Raw genomic sequence first — 19,888 nt, 5'->3', positions numbered from 1 at the left:
TGTATCTGTGTTTTGCTTTTCACGTGATGCTGTGTATCTTTTTCATGTATTTTGTCTTCAGGGCATAGTGTTTTGCTTTTCATATGATGTCTGTGTATATTTATCATGTATTTTGTCTTCAGGGCATAGTGCTTTGCTTTTCATATGATATCTGTGTATATTTATCATGTATTTTGACTTCAGGGCATAGTGCTTTGCTTTTCATATGATATCTGTGTATATTTATCATGTATTTTGACTTCAGGGCATAGTGCTTTGCTTTTCATATGATATCTGTGTATATTTATCATGTATTTTGACTTCAGGGCATAGTGCTTTGCTTTTCATATGATATCTGTGTATATTTATCATGTATTTTGTCTTCAGGGCATAGTGCTTTGCTTTTCATATGATATCTGTGTATATCTATCATGTATGCATTCTGCAGGACATATTAGTTTGCTTTTCATATGTTATCTGTGCATCTTTCTCCTCTACAGATGATACTACGGGAATACATTCAATCTACACTGTTTACCAAGGTCACGAGATCATGTTCCATGTCTCAACCATGTTACCATATTCGAAAGAAAACAAGCAGCAAGTACGTGTTACAACATTGGCTGTAACGTGCATTTAATTTCTGTGATAAGTACGAATCTAGTGTATTTAAAGAGCGGGGTGGGGGATACAGTACGTTGGGGTGTGAAGGTTGTATCTTCTGCACGACCGCAGCCTGGTCTAAGGCTGAGCGCCCGGTTAAGTAAGAATGGGCCTAATGCTACATAGCCGTCTCTTATATGTAGTGTGCACAAGGCATGGGGGAATATGTTGCTATTTTAGCTGTACATATGCACTATGCCTGCCCATCGTTCTTCACTCACAGTCTCTCCCATGCATTATGTGTGTGTGGGGGGGGGGGCATAATCCAGGTCGGTGTCCTGTCTAATACTCCACTCTCAGATACTACACATTGTCAACGCATCATAATGGAGACCACGCAATCCCCTCAAAATCCACATACAATATCACACATTAAATAAAAAAGTCACACATACCACGAACAAAAGTTAAAAATTAGCACTATAGTTCATACAATAAACCAAAAAAGATGTTAAACTCACTGTTGAAAGTATTTGAGCAACCTTGACACCCCCAATGCACTGCACGTGATCTTCCAAATGACATAATAAATTCCACCAGTCATGAGATGAGATTGCCTGCAGCACTTAAAACATGACCTAGGAGGGACAAGATACTTTAACTTTATATGTAGTTATTCCATATTTTGTGTGGGATTACACCGAGGTCCTATATCTGTATCGGTGGCATGTCCAGTTTTGGTTTTGGAAGCCTGGTCGGTATTCACCTGTCCTTCCTTCACAGTAAGCCTTCTACCCCTTATTTTTCATTCAGTATCTACCCTGCATCCACGCGTGGCACATCTGCCACAGTGCTCAGGTTCTTAAGATCTACTCAATGTGTGCCCCTCCCAGTATCTCGGCCTTAGCCTATCCGTGCAATTTCCTTGCATCGCCACTGGGTTACGCAGTGAGTGAAGTTGTTATGAGCTGGTACTTCTTGCCAATATCCATCCCTCCAACCCGCTTTAGCTACAGGGATCGCTTCTGCGCCGTCGCTTACTCTACCACACCCCTCCCTTGGCTCAAGCAAAGAGAGCAAAGAACATGTGGGCTCTCTTTCAGCCTGTGTGTCTACTCAACAAGGAGAGGACAGAGGTGTGTCTACAATGCTTGCCTTCGAGTAGCCGCACCCTGCAGTTATTAGGTACCCCCGCCCCTTTTTCCCCACAGCCGTTTCCCTATGGAACATTGTACTTCTGTTTGCAGCATTCGAAAGGGGGGTAACACAGATACGGAATAGAAAAAAAGTGAGTTTAGTGGTACTGGAGGGTGGGCGAAGGGCAGAAAAAGGGCAAAGTCTCGGGGTGATGGCTCAGGGTCAACGTGCTTGCCTTGGAAGCAAGACGACACAGAGCAATGCAGGTTCGATCCCCGGGTCCGCGCTTAGAAACCTCTGGGTATTAAGCATGTTATAAATAACCTATCATATATTATATGGGCGGCTTTCCCACCATAAAAATGCCTCAACAATGCAGTGAAATATGCGATGGGCAGGAAGGAATGTCAAAGATCAAGTTATTAAGCTTTCTGTTGTGCGGTAGAAGAGTAGACGTATTTATAAAATGCAGAGAGCACAAACCTAGCAAGCAACTGCATTTTGCAAAGATAAAGTGGAAAATGAAGAGAGAGCGAGAGTTCAGGGATAGCCCTGGAAGAGGCTTGAATTAAGAGTCGTCCCTTAGGTCTTCAGCGAACTATGTGGTGCTCAACCCGAGACGTGTAGCACATGGAACATACCCTGATGTGGTTTTGCTCTTTGGCATCACTGACATCATAAGAAACTACTCGCTCTTCAGCTGCAAATCTCCTCCAATGAAAATGATCTCTGCATAATGTCAATTTCACCAGAGTCGGTGATTGGCCTACTTTATATGGATACATGTGCATGCATGTTTTCTACTATAATATGGGCCATGATGCAAACAAATCTACAAAAGCATCCGAAAAATACAAAACCATAAAAACCCACCCGAGAAACCAGAACTAAATGCTGGGTGATGTCTGATTCTCGCACACTGAAAATGGTGGCAACAACTCTTCAGTAAAAATAAAAAGAAACAGAAAAATCACAGTCTAACAGGGGCATGAGACCATAATAATTCCATGGGTTAGTGATGCAGGGTGCTAGAAGTAATGGAACTGGGTCTTGTATAGGGGAACTTCTAACAATTGGGCAGCCCCTTAGCGCTAGGCCATGTAAGAAAGAATGAAGGGATATAGTTAGGAGTGGGTGAAATGATCGTCGGCGAAAGGGAATTGGCGAAATTCACCAACAATTCCACTTTGCCAGCTGGGTGGTTTTCTAACTTTTCCACAACATCTTGTGGCTTTTTTATGGGTGCAGAAATTTCTTTTTTTCGGAAACAAACAAAAAAATGTATTTTGTGAAAATCGTTTTTTTTTGTATTGTGCTTTAGTTTATAATAAAAACTTTCAGAATTAGACAGACAACAATAAGCTATAAAATACAGTTATCAAAATACTTATTTTGCATACAGTTAAGAGATTCCAAATTCCATCCTAATTAATGGACATGTTACACTGACATGTTACACTGACCAAAATTCAGTTCTAAAAATTAATTATATAAAATAACACAATAATATAACAAAAGAAAAAATTGCTAAAGATAAGAAAATCTGCCGCGCTCTAAGAATTCTTTCCCAAAAGCTTTCCCTTTGCAAACTCGCCTCATTATGGGCAAGCTTTAATCGCATTTGGTTCCACTTTAAAGACAACATGTGACAATTGATAAGTAAGTACTTTGGAGTTTCAATATCAATTTTATAAAACCGACACAATATCTCTGCTCTAGGAATATTATTTCTAGCACCAATTATTTCATTTGTTGGCAATAGATTCAGCTTTAAACGAATGAAATAATTTCTAAACGCTCTAGATGGATATCTTGATAGATACATGGAAGTCTCATTAAGAGGTGATAAAACAGATAGTACTAACTCTGGGGAAAGTAACATCGATATTATGTACACAGGACTGAATTAATCATAGGGAACAACTCATGCAGTACCATCTCTTCTGTGCTTGTATCAAGAGCAGGTAGTCTGTTTGAACAGTATTCCACCCTCTGATTCAGCACTTGACAAGATTTGTTTATGTACAGGGCATGAAGGTAAATTAATACACGATTTGGAGGAGGGGAATCAAGTTTATAAAAACGGCAAAACACCTGCAATGTTGTTCTTTCAAAAACAAAATTGAAAAATGAATTATTGCGCGGGAAAAGGCAGCAAACTACCAATTCCGCTGCATGTGCAAAATTGGTGGATTGGGCGAATTTCATCAGGAATCTTCCAATTTTCCCAAGCAACGATAATTAGCCATTTTGATCACCCCTATGTGTAGTTAGTGGGGAGAGTGTGGGGTTAAATGTAAAACCTGAGGTGTATATGCATGCAGGTAGGAATCTCTTGTCCGCTGTGTGCTTTTGAGATTCTAGGTGAGTTGAGTTATTGCATGTAGGCTGATGGTTGTCATTGGGGAGCCCCAGGCTTTGCTTTCCTGCTTGTTTGTTTGCTAACCATTCGTGCCCTTCAAGTAGGCATGTTGTTGTGTGGAGTGGGCTGTACTGTGCCAGATTGGTCGGCGAGGTGTAGAAACTATTGGCTGTGTTTTTGGAGTCCGAAGTGCAGTACAAGTGGTCCATCCAGCGCCTTGGTGTAAAGCACTCTATAAATAAATAAATCAATCGATCAATCGATCCGCCTCTGTGTGTGTCGTTTTGGTGCCTGTGCATGTGTAGTGTAAGACGGAAAGATGTAAGAGGAGCGGGTTAGTGAGGGGCAGGTTGGTATTGAGAGTCCATGTTCATCGAAGCAGTGATCAGGAAATATACTGGAAATATGCTCAGAAATTAATATGTGGACGAAGTTCACACAGAGTACTCTACCTGACTTACTCAGAGCAACTTCTTTTGCAAATAGCTATCCCTCTGTAGGTGTAAATCAGATGTCAATCAGAGTTACCCTTTGTAATTAGGCCCATGTGACTTAAGTGTCATTACTAGTATCAGAATAAGGGTGCTGTTTTTTTCTTGGTTGTCGTTGTTTAGAGAACTGGTTTTATTTTCAATGTCTTCCGCCATGGAGTGCGGGGTGGAATTCTTTGACTGTGTCGAAGGGAGGGTGCATCTCTCCTCTTGGCCTGCGTACCATTTGCTTTATGTAAAGCTTTGAAGGAAAGGCATTCAGAAAATAGCTGAGTGCTCAAGTAAACTAAGACTGTCATTGTGACGCGTAATTTCCCCGATGGGTCGCCTACGATCTCAATGCATAGCAAAACGCGACACCCAAGTGACAGCTGTGCTTTGCAAGTATTTGAGCTGTGTCACGGCATGATCGCACTCCCTGGTGAATCACACCATATGAGAAGTCAAAGAAGCAGAGAAATATTGTTAATGCAATTGTCATCCGTAGCTATATAATATGAATATATGGATATAATGAATATAGCAGCATATATATTACGGGGCCAAGCTGCTCAACTCATAGAAAGAGTACTTTTTGGGCAGCTTATAATTTTGCCCCCCCTGGATGAAACCTCACCAAACCTTGTAAAAAAGTGTATGGCCCCGTCGAAATGATTCGGCGAAGTTTGGTGCTGTTTCGTCCCAGCGGTTTGGGGGGGAGTTACAGGGGATGCTAACATTTGTGGAAATCCTCATAGACGCAAAGGAAAATATATTTTGCTCAAGCCTACAGCCTAAACCTGTGGATGGATTTTCACCAAATTTGCACTAGGAGTGGCAGCTTGGTCCTGAAATGTATGCTAATGTGCATACCCACAATGCCTTGCTGTAGTGGCTCAAAACTGGAGGTGAACTTCCAGCGATGGGCAGCAATGGCGATGGCTACTTGGGGCACTGTGTAGTGTGTAACTCGGCTCAAATGGATTTTGCTACGTTGATATTTCACGTGAAAAGTTTTTTTTCAAACCTTTTGAAACCCACCATAACTTTCTTGGTGGTATATATATATATTCTCCGATCACAAGTATGTCAAACGACACTGTTGTTCCCTAAAAGGGTGAACCCAGTATGCAGTTATCTGAAGCCTTGAGCACTGTCCTCGGTTGAAGAGGTTATGTATAAAATATCACTGCCCTGCAAAACAAAAACAATTTCTGGAGCAAAGGTTTGACATTTGAGCTATTTTGCATGCACGCAATGCTTTACTTATGTGTCTCTGAAGTGGAGGTGAACTTCCTGTGATGGCTGCTCAGCGGCGCTGTGGCATCTGTGACTTGGCTCAAATGGCTAATTGTACTATACACACACACACACGCACACACACATGCACACACACACATATGAGTTGCTCTCAGAACCAATTCAATAGTATCTTCTTGCAAATGAAATCCTGATCTGATGGGTTGTCTCCTGCTCCACATCCCTTATGAGCAGGGATGAAATTAGATTTGATATCCAATTTAGCAATATCAAATTAAAAAGTAAATAAATGTGATCATTTCAAATATAACTTGATTAGTGCTGCTTGAGGATCATAGCCACATTAGCGCATGAGCAGGACAAATAACATTGTTTCAAAATCACTGAGCAGCAATATAATGTCCATGACTAAAGCCGAAAGCATTATCAGATTATTGTGTCTGTATGAAAAATAATTAACTTTCCCTGTGCTCAGTGTTCAGTGGATAATAAATGCCCCCTCGTGCAGGCCATGCTCTTCCCAGGACATGTTGAGCCTTAAATAACAAGAAAGGCATGGTCTTAAAAAGAGATGACAAAATATGTGTTCATATTGTGCTGGTTAATTATATTTCTGGCACTTGTGAGAGCCCTAGGTCAGCTATATGCAGAATATTTTGCCAGCAAATGTACATTATAAGAATATCATAAGCCACCCAAGAGTACACTTTATTCACCATACAAGCATCCCAAGGCAAGGTTAAATGGGGCGACTTCTAATGTCATCAAAGGGTTCTTGCTAAACGTAATGATAACAATATCACATTGTTACATAGCACTTCATGCTGGATTCCTCCTACTTCTAAGCACTGTTATAATAGGTGTTATAACTACAGAATGTAAAGGTTCTCAATTTAGTAGTCTCTCCCGGGACTTGCTCAGTACAGGCTGGCCTATCAATGAGAAGAACTGTTTACTGGCCAGTTATCCTCCTGGACAGTTGATGTTGCTACATTATTCTGGACAATACCAAAATAATAATAATAGGTGGTCTGCTTTTCAGGTAGTCTGTCAGTGCTTTAAATATTTTCTGTTCAGAAATGTTTCCTCTGTCTTCTCTTTTAGAGAGTAAAGCAATGTGAGAGTTGGTGCAGCCAGAGACCTATGCTAAGGGTCCAGGGCTGATCCACGAGGGCAGAAGACATCTCCTAGGAACTTTTCTTTTTTTGTTAGTAGGTCTTCATATATCAACTATAAAACTTTAATATATGTGCCGACTTGTGACGTGACAACCAGAGAGTTATAATAACACCTGCTAGTTGCAAAGTCACAACAGGAGTATTACAAAGACATCGGGGGTCATTACGACCTGGGCACAAAGGGATACCGTGCACCGCTAATGACACTGGTGCCGGTAATCCCTTTGCGCCCTATTCCGAGGTCCCTTAGCGGGTCCCTCCCTTAACACCTGGTTTTACTAGGCGTTATGGACGGGACCCGTTAAGGGATACCTGGGTCAATAATGGTACTGCAATTTGCGGTACCGTTATTGACGCCTTCCCCCTTCCCATTGAGCCCTATGGGGGCTCAAATGGGAATGGGGAATGGCTTTTCAAATGGGCACTTACCGGTCCCGTAAAGGTCAGAATAGACCAGTAAGTCCCCATACCACCAAGTCGGTGGCGGTACCGGTATTGGTGCTAGTCATGGCGCCTTGACTAGCACCAACCTCGGAATGAGGGCCAAGAACTCCAATCATTTCTAATGGCATTCTGTTTGTTGTGCTGTTTATACATGTCAACAGTGCCTCGTTCATTATCGTTAATCGATGCCTCAAATTATTTGACACAATAACAGGTTTTTTGTTTATTCGTTATAAAACATAGGACGAAAGGGAAAGAAAAGATAACGGGTCTCATTACGAGTTTGGAGGTACCCATGGTGCTATTAGCGCCATGGCTGCCTCCAAACTCGGGTCTGGGTAGTCGGAATGGGGACTTACCGGGTCATTCCAACCTTGGAGGACCCGGTAAGTCCCCATTCTGAAACCCATTCCCCATTTCTCATTCGAGACCCTATAGGGCTCAATGGGAATGGGGAAGGAGCTAATAACGGGCCCGCAATGGGAATGGGGAAGGAGCTAATAACGGGCCAGCAAACAGCGGGCCCATTATTAGCACCCTGGTCCCTTAACGGCTCCCGCTAAGGGCGGCTGGTAAAACCAGCCGGCCTTAGTGGGACCCGCTAACGCACCTCAGAATGCAGAGGTAGGGGGTTAACGGCACCTGCATCCTTACCGGTGCCGTTAACTCCCTACCGCCGTACTCGTAATGAGGCCCAGTGTGAAGTAATAGTAGGAACAGAGAAGCAATATTTGGAATTCTCAGTCCATGAATAGGAGTTTGATAATCAAGTCCCAAACATCCTCTCAGGTAATGTAAACAAAGTTTTATGTTTCCTAATATAAAGTGTAGATATATCTTTGAGAAGCAGTATAGCAAATGTAGACAGGGGCATAGGAGACACTCTAAAACTGGGGGGGGGGCACAGAACCCTATAACTATATATGTTGTTAGATTTATTTTAAGAAAGATTGTAAACGCAAACATTTTCTGAGCGTATTTGCATGTGTTTATGAGCAAAGCTGGGTTCTCTAGAATTGGGGTCTGTCTGGCAGGTGGCTCTGCGGCAGGGCCAGCTGAAGATATATCAAGGCTGGTGGGGATTTCCAATATGATGTTAGGATCCCCCTTTGCCTTATACCTAGTAAAAACAGTCAGAGGCGCAAGTGGGGTGTTTAAATTATAATACAGTTGAAAGAATGCACTCAGGTGTTCAATAGCTGCATATTATCACGGGAAAGTCAGCCCGCAGGGGGCTGAAACACTAAAAGTCACCTGAGAAGCTATTAATTGCTCCTTGGCAGCAGGGTGCTAATGATTGGAAATTCTGAATAAAAAGGCAAAGGAGGTGCTAAGAACATTGCCAGACACTGCCAGGCGGATGTGACGGTCTGCAATGTGCGCACGGCACACCTACATTCCGGCCCAAAAAGCTCCATGGCACATTTCAACTGAAAGAATGTAAAGGCTTTGACACCATTCCTGCTCTGGGATGAGTGCGAAGTCAGCAGGCAGCAGCTCTCCCTCAGGGGCAAGCAAGTAGGTGCAGTAGGAAATGAGACCAAGACACAGAGTTTCCAGGGGGGGACTGGAAAGCTCCTTCAGGTCCAGGTTGGGAAACTGCAGCTCAGCCAAGACTCCCCTGGTGCAGCAGGTGAATTACGTTTTACTCAAGCATCTGATTTTTGTCTGTTCTTTTATTCTGTACCTGGGCTGCAGCTGTGTTATGATGTGCAGAGGCAAGATTGCCCGTTTAACCTGCCCCCCCCTCACCCCGCAATACAAATGGTTATAAAAAGTCACCCCTCGTCCAGTGACAATTGTCCCATCTTCTCTCTATGGCAAACTGGGAAATATCAGTTTTCCACAGATTGCTGACCAGGCCCTGAGCATGAACTGCTAATAAATCACCTTCTTTCTTAAAGAGTGACCTTTTTGTATCCTGCTGGTATAAAAGCACACGTCTCCTGTCCAACCCATCGCATACACAAAAAATACCAGTATGTGTGTAACAGGACAGAACTTCTTACCTTGCTATATCTAATTAAAGCAATTTAAAGGTAAATGGGGCAGGCAAATCTGAAATCATTTGGCACTTCAAAGATGCCCTGGCCTGTGCCTTTGTCACAAATCAGTGGATATGGTGGGGGTGAGGAGGAGTCAAGTGTTTTTTTTTTACTTTTCAAAATTACAGCCATTCTATTTGTATGTGAATATATTTTAACTGTGAATCATACAAAGAAAATATGACTTAGTGACTTGGTGGGCTTAACATTAAAACCTTTTTACTATCTTTGAAAAAATGCTCTGGAGAAAGTCTTTGATTTCTCTGATTTGTCCGGCAGCCTCTGGCAGGAAGGTGGCGGGTGGGTGGTGACATCATCCAGCTATGTGCCCACTCACCCCCTACTCCACAGGACAGTGACCTTAATGGGCAATTCAAAGGAAGGAAAGCACAGTCGGTTAACATTTCTAGCACCTGGGAAAAGAAAGGCAGGTTTAAAAAAAGAAAGCCATGCTTCCCAATTGGAAAAATAAACAGCATTCCTTTTCACTTGCTCCACATTCTGGAGGGGATAAGTCATATTGTATCCACCCTGCTTAAAATTGTGGGGGGATTTATCTCTCTGCCCCCCCATTTTCCTATGCCCATGAACGTAGATCAAAAAGGTGGTTAAAGTGCATTGAATGGGTAAAGGTGCAGGGCAAGGAGGCAGAGAAAGTGTTTGTAAGTATCAGGCGGGCAAGGGCGATTAAGAATTAACCAGGGGAAATGGGAGATGGGGTTGGCACAGGGATCAACGCACAGAGAGCAAGTTCAGAGTTAAGGTCTAGGGGTTTGAAGATTCTCAGATGAGGTGTAAGTTCATAGGTGTATTAAAGTGGAAGTCCTTAATCAAGTGGTTGTTTAGTGTTCTGAATTGTAGCGCGAAGAGTATGCCATTCCTCAGACTTAGGCCATATACTGCTTTGATAGTTGCTGGTAATCCCCATTCAGAGAATTCCCCCTTTCTCACCCCAGTCCTTGATATCAGATGGGTTCACCTCCTCAGACAGATACTCTGGTGCCAAAACATTTCCATTTTTCAGAATAACAAACTCCTCCCTGAGTGTGGCCAAAGAATGCCACCTCCGTATCAAAACTGCATAGAATAGAATCTCAGGAGGCAGGGATGTGGTGTAAGGACAGGGATGAAGGAGAGGAAATAGGAGAATACATGCAATGGGTCAGTAATAGGAGCAGGATGTCCTCTGCCTTGTTCCTGCCCCCGTCCTTACTGACATGAAGATTTACCCAGGGTTATGCTATTGCTTTGATCAATACAAACAATTACACATGCTTGGTCCACCTATGTTAAATTCAACTCAATTATTTAAAGTGATCTTGATTAATATACCTACTACTGCTTTTGTCACCATAGAACCAAATATCTCTGATGACTGGTCAACGGCATTCAATGTATAATGGGATACAAAGGTGGACATAGTAGCCCAAGTTGCTGACCTTTTGATCTTTGCAAGATCGGGCACCTTGGGCATCAGCCTAAATTGTTGCCATGCCTCTTGTAGGTATTCAGTGGATGTGTCCTGGCAATTGTGGAATGTGAAAGAAGATGTCATGTAATGCAAGTGTTCTTGTATAGTGCCTGTTTGCCACTGTTTGTGGCATCGCTGCGTTTGGCTCTGTCTGAAATAAATGCTGTGTGGTTTATTTGTGGGACAGTGAGAAAGGCAGGTGCAAAACCTCTGGTGTTGATGGGTGCAGATCGGAAGTACCTGGCTCCTGTGTGGCAATCTGCTTTCTATGCGTTTTGCAGAGAAACCTAGGAATATGTCATCCATCAGGTAGAGCCCAAGATCTGATAGACTACAGCACTTTGGGTCTGGCTAGCCACTGATGTGCGAGAGTGACACAGGGCTGAAAAGGAGGGCATAGCTGTGGCTTGCTAGTGTTGATGTGCTGATGGCTAAACCTGTGGTGGCCATCTGTGAGGGGGGTTGAGTGTGTAGTGTAAGGTATTTGGAGGTCTTGGAGGGGAGAGGGCTAGTCAGGAGAATGGGGGAGTAGGCCTTACAAGGCTAAATAACTTCCAACCTGGCCATTTGCAGACATGTCCCATTTTTCTAGCTCCCAGTGCCACCTCTATCTCCTCTCTCTCTTTCTCTCTCCCATTGGCGGATAGGGAAAGGAAAGCAGAAACCGAAGCATAAACATAACCTGCTTAGGCTTGTGGAAGGCAAGAACTTAAGGTTCCATAGAATGGCAGCTTATAATCTGAGGACCACATTCTCCAATTTCACCCCCCTTTGCATGCTGGTTAGCAGGCTGAGAGATGCTTCAAACCTCACTCTAAGATGCTTGTGTGCTATGCTCTGTGGCCTACTGGGACTTTTGCCAGTCAAGGGCAGGGTCCATCAAGAAAGAGCAAGGCATTTGGCAAGCATTGGTTGGAGCAGGGGCCAGAATCCCTTTCCATTTTGCCCAGAGGTCTACCCTGCTGTCTCCCACATTCCCGAAACTCTTCTCACACAGTCCAAAATGAAATCCCCTGCCACTAACAGCTACAACGCGCCAGGTTTTGATTCCGGATCAGGCCATTGATATCAATGTGTTGCTGCACCCCTGCAGGGGATTCTTCAAGACAAAATTATGACCAGAAAATAATTAAGGTGGTGTGTGGATTCCTGAAAAAATGTGCAATACCTTGGCCTAAATAAAGAGTTTGGGAATGTGTGATAGTTGTATGATGGTGAAGAGCAGTGTTTTGGCAGTGAGAGACATGGATTTTGGAGATGCAACATATGGTGGACTTTCCAATACAATGGCAATCTCGAGTTTGCAGTCTTTCTGGCCTCTTGCTAGCTAAGGGTCTCAGGGAGATTTATTTATTTGTGCCACAGCTAAATGATGGGATCAGGACAAAAACATCAATTCTTTATTCATCCAGATTTTAAGGGCTGTCGGAGTAGCAGAGAATAATTTTCAATCCGTCCATGTCCCCCCAATATTTCATAAGAGATCATGTCAGTTACAAAATGAAGCAGTACTTTTTATGTAGATGATCACTGACCATTTCTCACCAAAGACATAGTTGTACAACCTCCTTTGAAATTGGCTTGGTACAAAAGGAAGGTAGAACACTGTCAAAACAAGGTCCTACCTTACGAATGAATTGTTTTCTTTAATAACACGCCTAATACTGTACCTGAGTTTGGTTCCTAAGCACTGATCTGCGATTTGAACCGCTGTTGCTCTGCGTAGTCTTGCTTCCAAGAGCAGCGAGTTGCCCCTGTGCTATCCTCCATTAAAGTTATGGCTTCTTCCAAGAACCAATCGTCATCTCATACTGGTATGGGGCCTAGATATGTTATTATGAAAAATACCTTCAAGGTTAGGAATTTATTATAAACCTCTAATAGTCTCTCAAAGTGAGAACACCATGGAACTGGTAGCAGAATAAATTACCCCTGTGTAGATGAAAGTGTAGGAAATGTTTAAAGAGGAAATGAGCACAATCGACAATAGGTGATAATTCTCCCCACATTTCTCTTAACACTCCAATGGCCGACCAACGGACTCTTAAAGTTAATATTGTGATGCTAGATATCCTAATAAACTGCAAGATTAGAACATTATCATTAATACTATCCTCATTCAAAGACTGCACACCTATTCAATCAGAAGTCTAGCAAATTGGCCATTGATGATGGTACATTTTGCATGTAGAACATCACTGTGTATTTTGTATTTGTGTTTTATATGGGTTTTATATAGCGCTTTAAGCCAAAGCGCTGTACACAAGGTCATAAATACAGGACAATACAAGTGAGAATTAACAAAAGGAGTCTGCCAGGTTAACCAGAGTAAAGTAAATGAAATGAAATGAAATGAAATGAAAAGACTTCAGTCACGAAATGAAGAATGAACAAAGATATAGCGAAGAAAAAGAGGGAGAGCCAGCAAAGAGAATGAATGAAAACGTGACTGAGCACATGGAGGACGAGGGACAGCAAGAGAAAATTGAGATCAGGATTGAAGGGAGCGAGAAGGGGAATAGAATGAAACCAAAGAATAAAGATAATCAGGTGCAAGACCATGAAGCGATTTGCAGACAAGACACAGCAAGTTACATTTAAGTCTGGACTGGTATGAGAGCCAGCCAAGAGTAGAAAGAGAATTGTGAGGAGCAAGAAGAAAAAGTAAGTGGATAGAAGCATTGATGACCGATTTCAGAGGAGCAAGACGGGTAAGAGGAAAACCAAAGGGAGCAGTCGAACAGTAGAAAAGTTGGGAAACATTTGGGAAGGTACCAAGAGTTAAGAAGAATCAAAAGTCAAGAAAGAATGGGCTTTCCGAATACTATATAAGTGATAGCAACAGGCACGTGAGGATACAGAAATGTGATTCTTAAAGGATAGAGCAGTGTCTAAAAAAAAGTCTGAGGTTGCGAGCTGCGGAAGAAATAGGAAGCTGTGAAGGAGGGAATGAAACAAAAGAGGGTGGAAGAGAGGACCGAATGGCTTAAGCTGGAAAGAAAAGTAGCTCCGTTTTGGTGGCGCTGAGCACCAGAAAGTGAGCCCAAATCCAAGATTTGATGGGCAATAGACAGGTAGAGAGTTTATTGTGGACTTCAGGAGCAAAGGATGAGAAAGAGAGAATAAACTGAGCATCGTAAGCATAAAAGTGATGGGACAGAGCAAAAGAGAAAATAACTTCAGCCAGTGGGAGGTATACAGAGAGAAAAGAAAAGTGCCAAGGACCGAACCTTGAGACATCGTGCACGAGCGATGTGATGACTGAATGGACATGGCCAGATTATTGCAGGGGGAGAACTTTTCAAGACCTACCATTTCTGCTTAATTTGCGACAGATTAATCTGTCTGCATGAATTAAATGACAGGCAAGGGCACCCGAAATAGGGGGATCCTACTCTGGTTCAGACGACATTTTATGTAAAAGACTGTACCGTCCCTCTGTCCCGGAGGCACCACAAGGATTGCCTCTGTCCTTTCGCTCCTTATCGGGACGAGAAATCTGGGAATACGTGGAAATGCAGGAAAGGTATATTTTGTGTTTTATGTTGATTTGTGAAGGGGCAGGCTACAACAAGGTGTTTGAAAGTGCTGAAATGATGGGTGAGCGAAGGATAATGAAGGAGAAGGAGGCTTGCATTTCAACAATAATGACTGATAGGTACAAAGTAGGGAACATTCCTGAGACACTATAAGAAAATACACAGCAAGAAACGTCATCAAATAATTGCAGCAATGTTAGGCCTGAATACGTTCAGAGGAATGTAATAGCCAGGATCAGAGAAGAGGCAATATATAGGATATCGGAGAAGGGTAGACGAGTGAGACAAGAGAACATGTGAATCTGGCTCGTTCCAAGAACCAATTGATCGTCCCAAAATCTTAAGTATGGGAACTTAGATAAAAAAATGTTATTATGAAAAATACCTCCAAGATAAGGAATTTGATTTAAACTTGTGTATATATATATATATATATATATATATATATATATATATATATTCAATTAAAAAACTTTGTTAAAGGGACGTTATGGTTACAAGTAAAACCGAAAACCCCCTGAAATTCGCAAGTTATGGTAAGCTAAGCAACCATAACTCGCGCCACCACCGTGCACTGCATCAAAGATGCCCTAATTTTTGATTTTTGATTCAATGATTGCCAGGGAGGCATTTCATACATATGATGTAGTCACTGGGACCACCCCTTACTCCCTCCTTCAAGAAGGGAGTGGTCACTTGGCCACTGCACAGCACGAAGTGTCAGCTAAGAGTTGTCACCACAAGCTTCCGATGCAATGAATGAAAACTCTGTCACTTTCTCAGGGTCCATGCTGCACTACCTAACATTGGAAACTAGGCACTACAAAAATCCTAAATACATAGAAATTCAATTGAACATATTTTTGCTAAATGGCCAAATAGTCCCTGGAAGCAGTAGTGCATCTCTTGCACATGGCAACAAATCTCTCCCAGGAGTTCAACACTGTGCTGAGTCGGTCTCCCAAAGGATTGTTTAATCCCCTTGTTTACTTGGTTTTTAGAGCTGGGACATGAGATTTCAACAACAGACCATGCAAAAGCCAAAAGGCCCTAAGGCACTAGACTGCATTCCCCTTGCCCCTTCAAATACATTTTGAAAACATTATTGGGGATAATATTTGATCGCCGCTGAGCATAAAAAAAGGCATTAAACAGAGACATAACCAGTGCTTCATTTGTAGAAAAATAAGTTTTGGGGCTCAAATATTTTCTAACATGCCCATGAGACATCAGGATGGGCAGCTCCCTGCCCACTGTTGCCACCTCCCATGGCTGATCCCCATGCTGTCAGCATACAAGGGGTTAAAGCTGCAACTCCCTCCAGCCTAGTTTGGTTGAGGGATGTACTCGGTCACTACGGCAGATGTGTGATTTACAAATTCCAATCAACATACACATGAAATAACATACTTGTTGTGTCTTGACATGAGACAAATGTTTAAGTGTGCCTTTAAACACAATCATCATTTAAATTTTGCTCTGATTCTAGTATGATTGCAACCTTGTCTGTTTCCTACCCCTCCCCTTACTGTTTTTTCCTCCCAACACCCCCCCAGCACTATCTGAAATGTTGGCAGGCCTAGTCCGTTAGTCCCTTGTTTTGTTCCTTCTCTCCCTTTCTGCACCCCTCTCCCTCACCTTCTGTTTTTCTCCGGCTCTTCCAGAAATGTCGTCAGGCCTAGTACGGTAGTCGCCTGTCTGTTTTCATTTCCTTCCCACTCTTCCTCCCTTCCTTATCTATGTCTTAGCTCTTGCACTATCTGAAATGTCGTCAGGCCGAGTACAATAGTTAATTTCACATCCTTACTGTTCATGGCCTGTAAGAATGCCCTTGTATTTTCCCTTGTTCCCTGCCTTGCCTTTAAGCGCTTTGGAACACATTGTCTATAGGCACTATATAACTAAACTATCATATCATATCATATAGGTGTTTATTATGTGACTGGCGGCAGTTACAATAATACAGTTACCCAAACATCACATCATAATTAAGGCGTCCAGTTTTCCGTTTTTACTCATTTTTGGACATACATACAGACAGAAATCAATCTGCTTTCTGTCTGTATTTATTAATAAAAATGAATACAAACGGAAAAACAGGTCTTTCTGTCTGATTCTCTATAATGTCACTCATACATCGCAGGCCAATCACATTGCAGATTGGCAGCATGGAGAAGGTGTATGAAAATAGCATTAAAGTTCTTCAAATTGCTGACAGCATATATCTTAAGACGGCAGCAGTCAAAGGAGCAACCGTTTGTATTTATGGGAAACATTGAGCTAGCATTTATTTTCTATATGGCTGCATGTGTGCTTTAATAAATGCCTTTTATTATTAGAATACATGCAGAAAGGTACTGGTTGCGAATGAACTTTTTATTTGACAAAAAATGAATGTGGATAAATACAAAAAAAATAGGCCGAACAAAAAATATGGATAAATACAGACAGAAATGTCAGAACAATAAAAACCATAAAACCGGAAGCCTTAATCATGATCAATTGTCTGAGACAATAAGTACCGGGGCTCAGAAATAAATGCCATGAGCCCTGGCAAACACTCCTCACAAATTAAGCACGGGCACATAGCTGGTTAACTCCTTGCCCCTACACTATGATGGGAATTACAGCTGTTTTGCAGAGAGAATATTAGACTGAAATGGATATACATTTCTGCCTCCTCATTCCCATTGCTCATGAAAAAAAACTTATTTTATGCCAGCAGCAGACTTTCATACTAGTGTAAAACTAATGGCAGCATTTCAAGTTTTTAGAAAAATGGAGCGTAAAAGCAAGGAATACAAGTGTTTTTGCCTGTTTAGTTTTGGCTGTTAGGTCGTGCAGTAGCACCACCTATAAGCAAAATATAATGCATTAGAGTACAGCTAGGAGGGAGATGGGATAAAAGAGAGACACAAGGTTGTAGGTGTTATTTGGTTATTTACCCACCCATTGACTGACCATGTCCATGGTAAACCCCATGGTCATTCCCTACCAGTTTCTGTCTCTCCCTGCCTAAAGCGCATCCTTCTGTGATCTCTTTGAGCCAGGACTATGAAGAGGTAACATCAGACTTTGTGCTCAAAATGCCTGCCTATGTTATTTCAAAGCAGTCTTCTTGGAGATAATGGCTTCGTTTGAGTTTAAATGTTCTACCGTGGTAATACAAATACCTTTACCAAGTGTGCCTTTAGCCACTTTATTTATAAGCAGAATTTGTGTTTGTTAAAAACATGTATTGTCAAAGCCAACAATGTTGGCTTATCGTTGGAATATCCGTAGTGGCCAGGCACTGCTATTATATGCCCAGGTACTCACCCCATTTTGCAGCTGCTACCATTAACATCCAGTTTGTACCATTACAGCAGTGACTGACAATTGCTTATCATGTCTACAGAAAAGTCAAACCTATTGGCATTGCCAATGCTTGTTTTACTCTTTCCTTTATCACCCCATTTTGCAAAAGTAATTAGTTGCATGCAGGGGACCCAGCGGCACATAATATGGCCCCTATTGTTTGTACGGACTAGTACCATCTGGTCACTGAGGACTACTTTGAAACGACTAAGAGAAAAACCCATGCTGATATCTCTTTCCCTTAGGAAGTCTCTTCTACGTTTGCATGAGACCATGGGTCGTGGGTGGGTAGATACCCCAGCTTTCTTCCTCAGATATTAGCACTGGAGCATATAGTAAGTAACATGGGCAAATCAAATGAACTCTCAGCAATATTTAGGGCGTGCGGCCACCATTGCTGTTTGCTACTGCAACTTTTTCTAACCATGAGAGATTGGCCACGAGTGGTGTAGCAGATAATTCCCCTGATGTAGCCTGCCCATTGGGATTACAATCTGATTGACCCTCGCCGGGTACTAATACAGCAAAAACTCTCTGTCTCCCCAATGAAACTTGGAAAAGCCTGAGCCGTGATATCACTATTGACCCAATGCAAATCCTCTGCCAAGGCTGACATCTGCGATAGCCAGTTGAAAAGACAACCACATAATGACTAGGCTCCTGATTGAGGGAGAAAAGCAGTCCCCATTTGCATCTTGCACTTGTAAATTCCAAGATCTGGAATGGACAGATGGCGATTGAGATCTCGAGATTTAAAAGAAAACACTTCGACATTAAGTGGCTGCAGCTTTCCTGTGTGTTCTGGACAACCAGGATTCTGGAAGCAGAGTTTATGAGCATGTGATGTTGATGAAGATGCAGCGTTTTATTTTATTTTATTGTTTAAAGCGCAGACCTATCTTGAGAGCAATGGGGTGCTGCTGTGGGTCGCTAGCATTTAGACTGGCATCCTTTAACAGTCGCACAGTACTCTGAGGTATGTGCGTCTATTGAAATTAGTCCTTGGTCAGGTGTTGTTGAAAGAGACATGTTTTGAGAGATTTGGGAAATTGGAGAATTCTGGGGGCATTCTGAGCCGACACTGAGATCGAGTTCCAGAGGTTGTTCGAATTGCTGCGCAAGGGGTGTGTACCACCAGATATGTTGAGCTTAGCCGCCAGGTACACTGGTGTGCTACTCGTGACTGCTTTGTAGAGGATACATGCAGTCTTGAACAGTATCCTGGCTTGGAGTGGAAGCCAATGTATTTTACGTAGGATGGGGGTGATTCTGTCAAATTTCTGTGCTCCCGTAACAAGACCTGTTGCAGCATGGTGGACTGCCTTTAGGGGAGCATAGCTTCTCTGTAGTGTGACACACCCACCGCAGGGGGTATCACCTTTGAAAATACACTCTAGGAACACTTAAGGGTAAAACAGAGGATTCTGAACTGAAATGAAGAGTCTAGAAAGGCAAGGACACCATAATCATAGAAGCTATGCCAATCCTATGGAATTTCCAGCCCTTCAGCGACCACCCAGCTGAATCTGACATCAGCAGTTCAAACCGGCCTAACATTTGGATTAACCACAGGAAGGAGGTCCAGATTAGCGCAATCTAAATCTTGTCAATTTATATGCCAAAAGATTCTGCCTCTCTGCAGCAGGCTTTGAAATGATTGAAATGTGAACTATACACGTGTAATAAGATGCTTAACCACATATCGTGGGCATCAGAAACAAAAGCATTCTCTGCCCACAATGATTGTTGCAACACATGGACATGGAGATTCAAGCCCTCTGTGATTCTTAGGTAAAAAGAGCATGAGCATATCTTGTGTGATGAAAACCATCTCCACCAAAATCTAAGGATGCCATTAAGTACTATTAGCACATGGAGATTGTTATTGACCTCCTCTCAGCCAATCAGAATGTTTAGAGTGCAGTCAATATCTACTGGTATTGACTGTGATCTGTAAGGTCGACAGGGAAACAATAATAGAATTTCCAAGCAAGATTTCTTTGAACAAGAAACGTACTCTCTTGGAGGACTTTTTTATGTTGC

The 19,888-nt window shown here is 42.4% G+C and overlaps 1 protein-coding gene across 4 annotated transcripts in view; it reads left to right on the top strand.

Moving 5' to 3' along the window:
* Positions 1 to 19,888, top strand: part of GARNL3 (GTPase activating Rap/RanGAP domain like 3) — a 1,295,083-nt gene that overhangs the window by 864,736 nt on the left and 410,459 nt on the right. For all 4 annotated transcript variants that reach the window (XM_069609500.1, XM_069609499.1, XM_069609501.1 and 1 more), the window contains one exon: positions 480 to 583. In XM_069609500.1, the coding sequence (XP_069465601.1) occupies positions 480 to 583 (104 nt within the window). The remainder of the gene's footprint in view (positions 1 to 479; positions 584 to 19,888) is intronic.

Source organism: Ambystoma mexicanum, chromosome 8, assembly GCF_040938575.1.
Source record: "Ambystoma mexicanum isolate Mex_15411 chromosome 8, UKY_AmexF1_1, whole genome shotgun sequence".
NCBI classification, from domain to species: Eukaryota; Metazoa; Chordata; class Amphibia; order Caudata; family Ambystomatidae; genus Ambystoma; species Ambystoma mexicanum.
The sequence above is the reverse complement of the archived record's forward strand: the minus strand, read 5'-3'. Positions and strand labels throughout refer to the sequence as shown.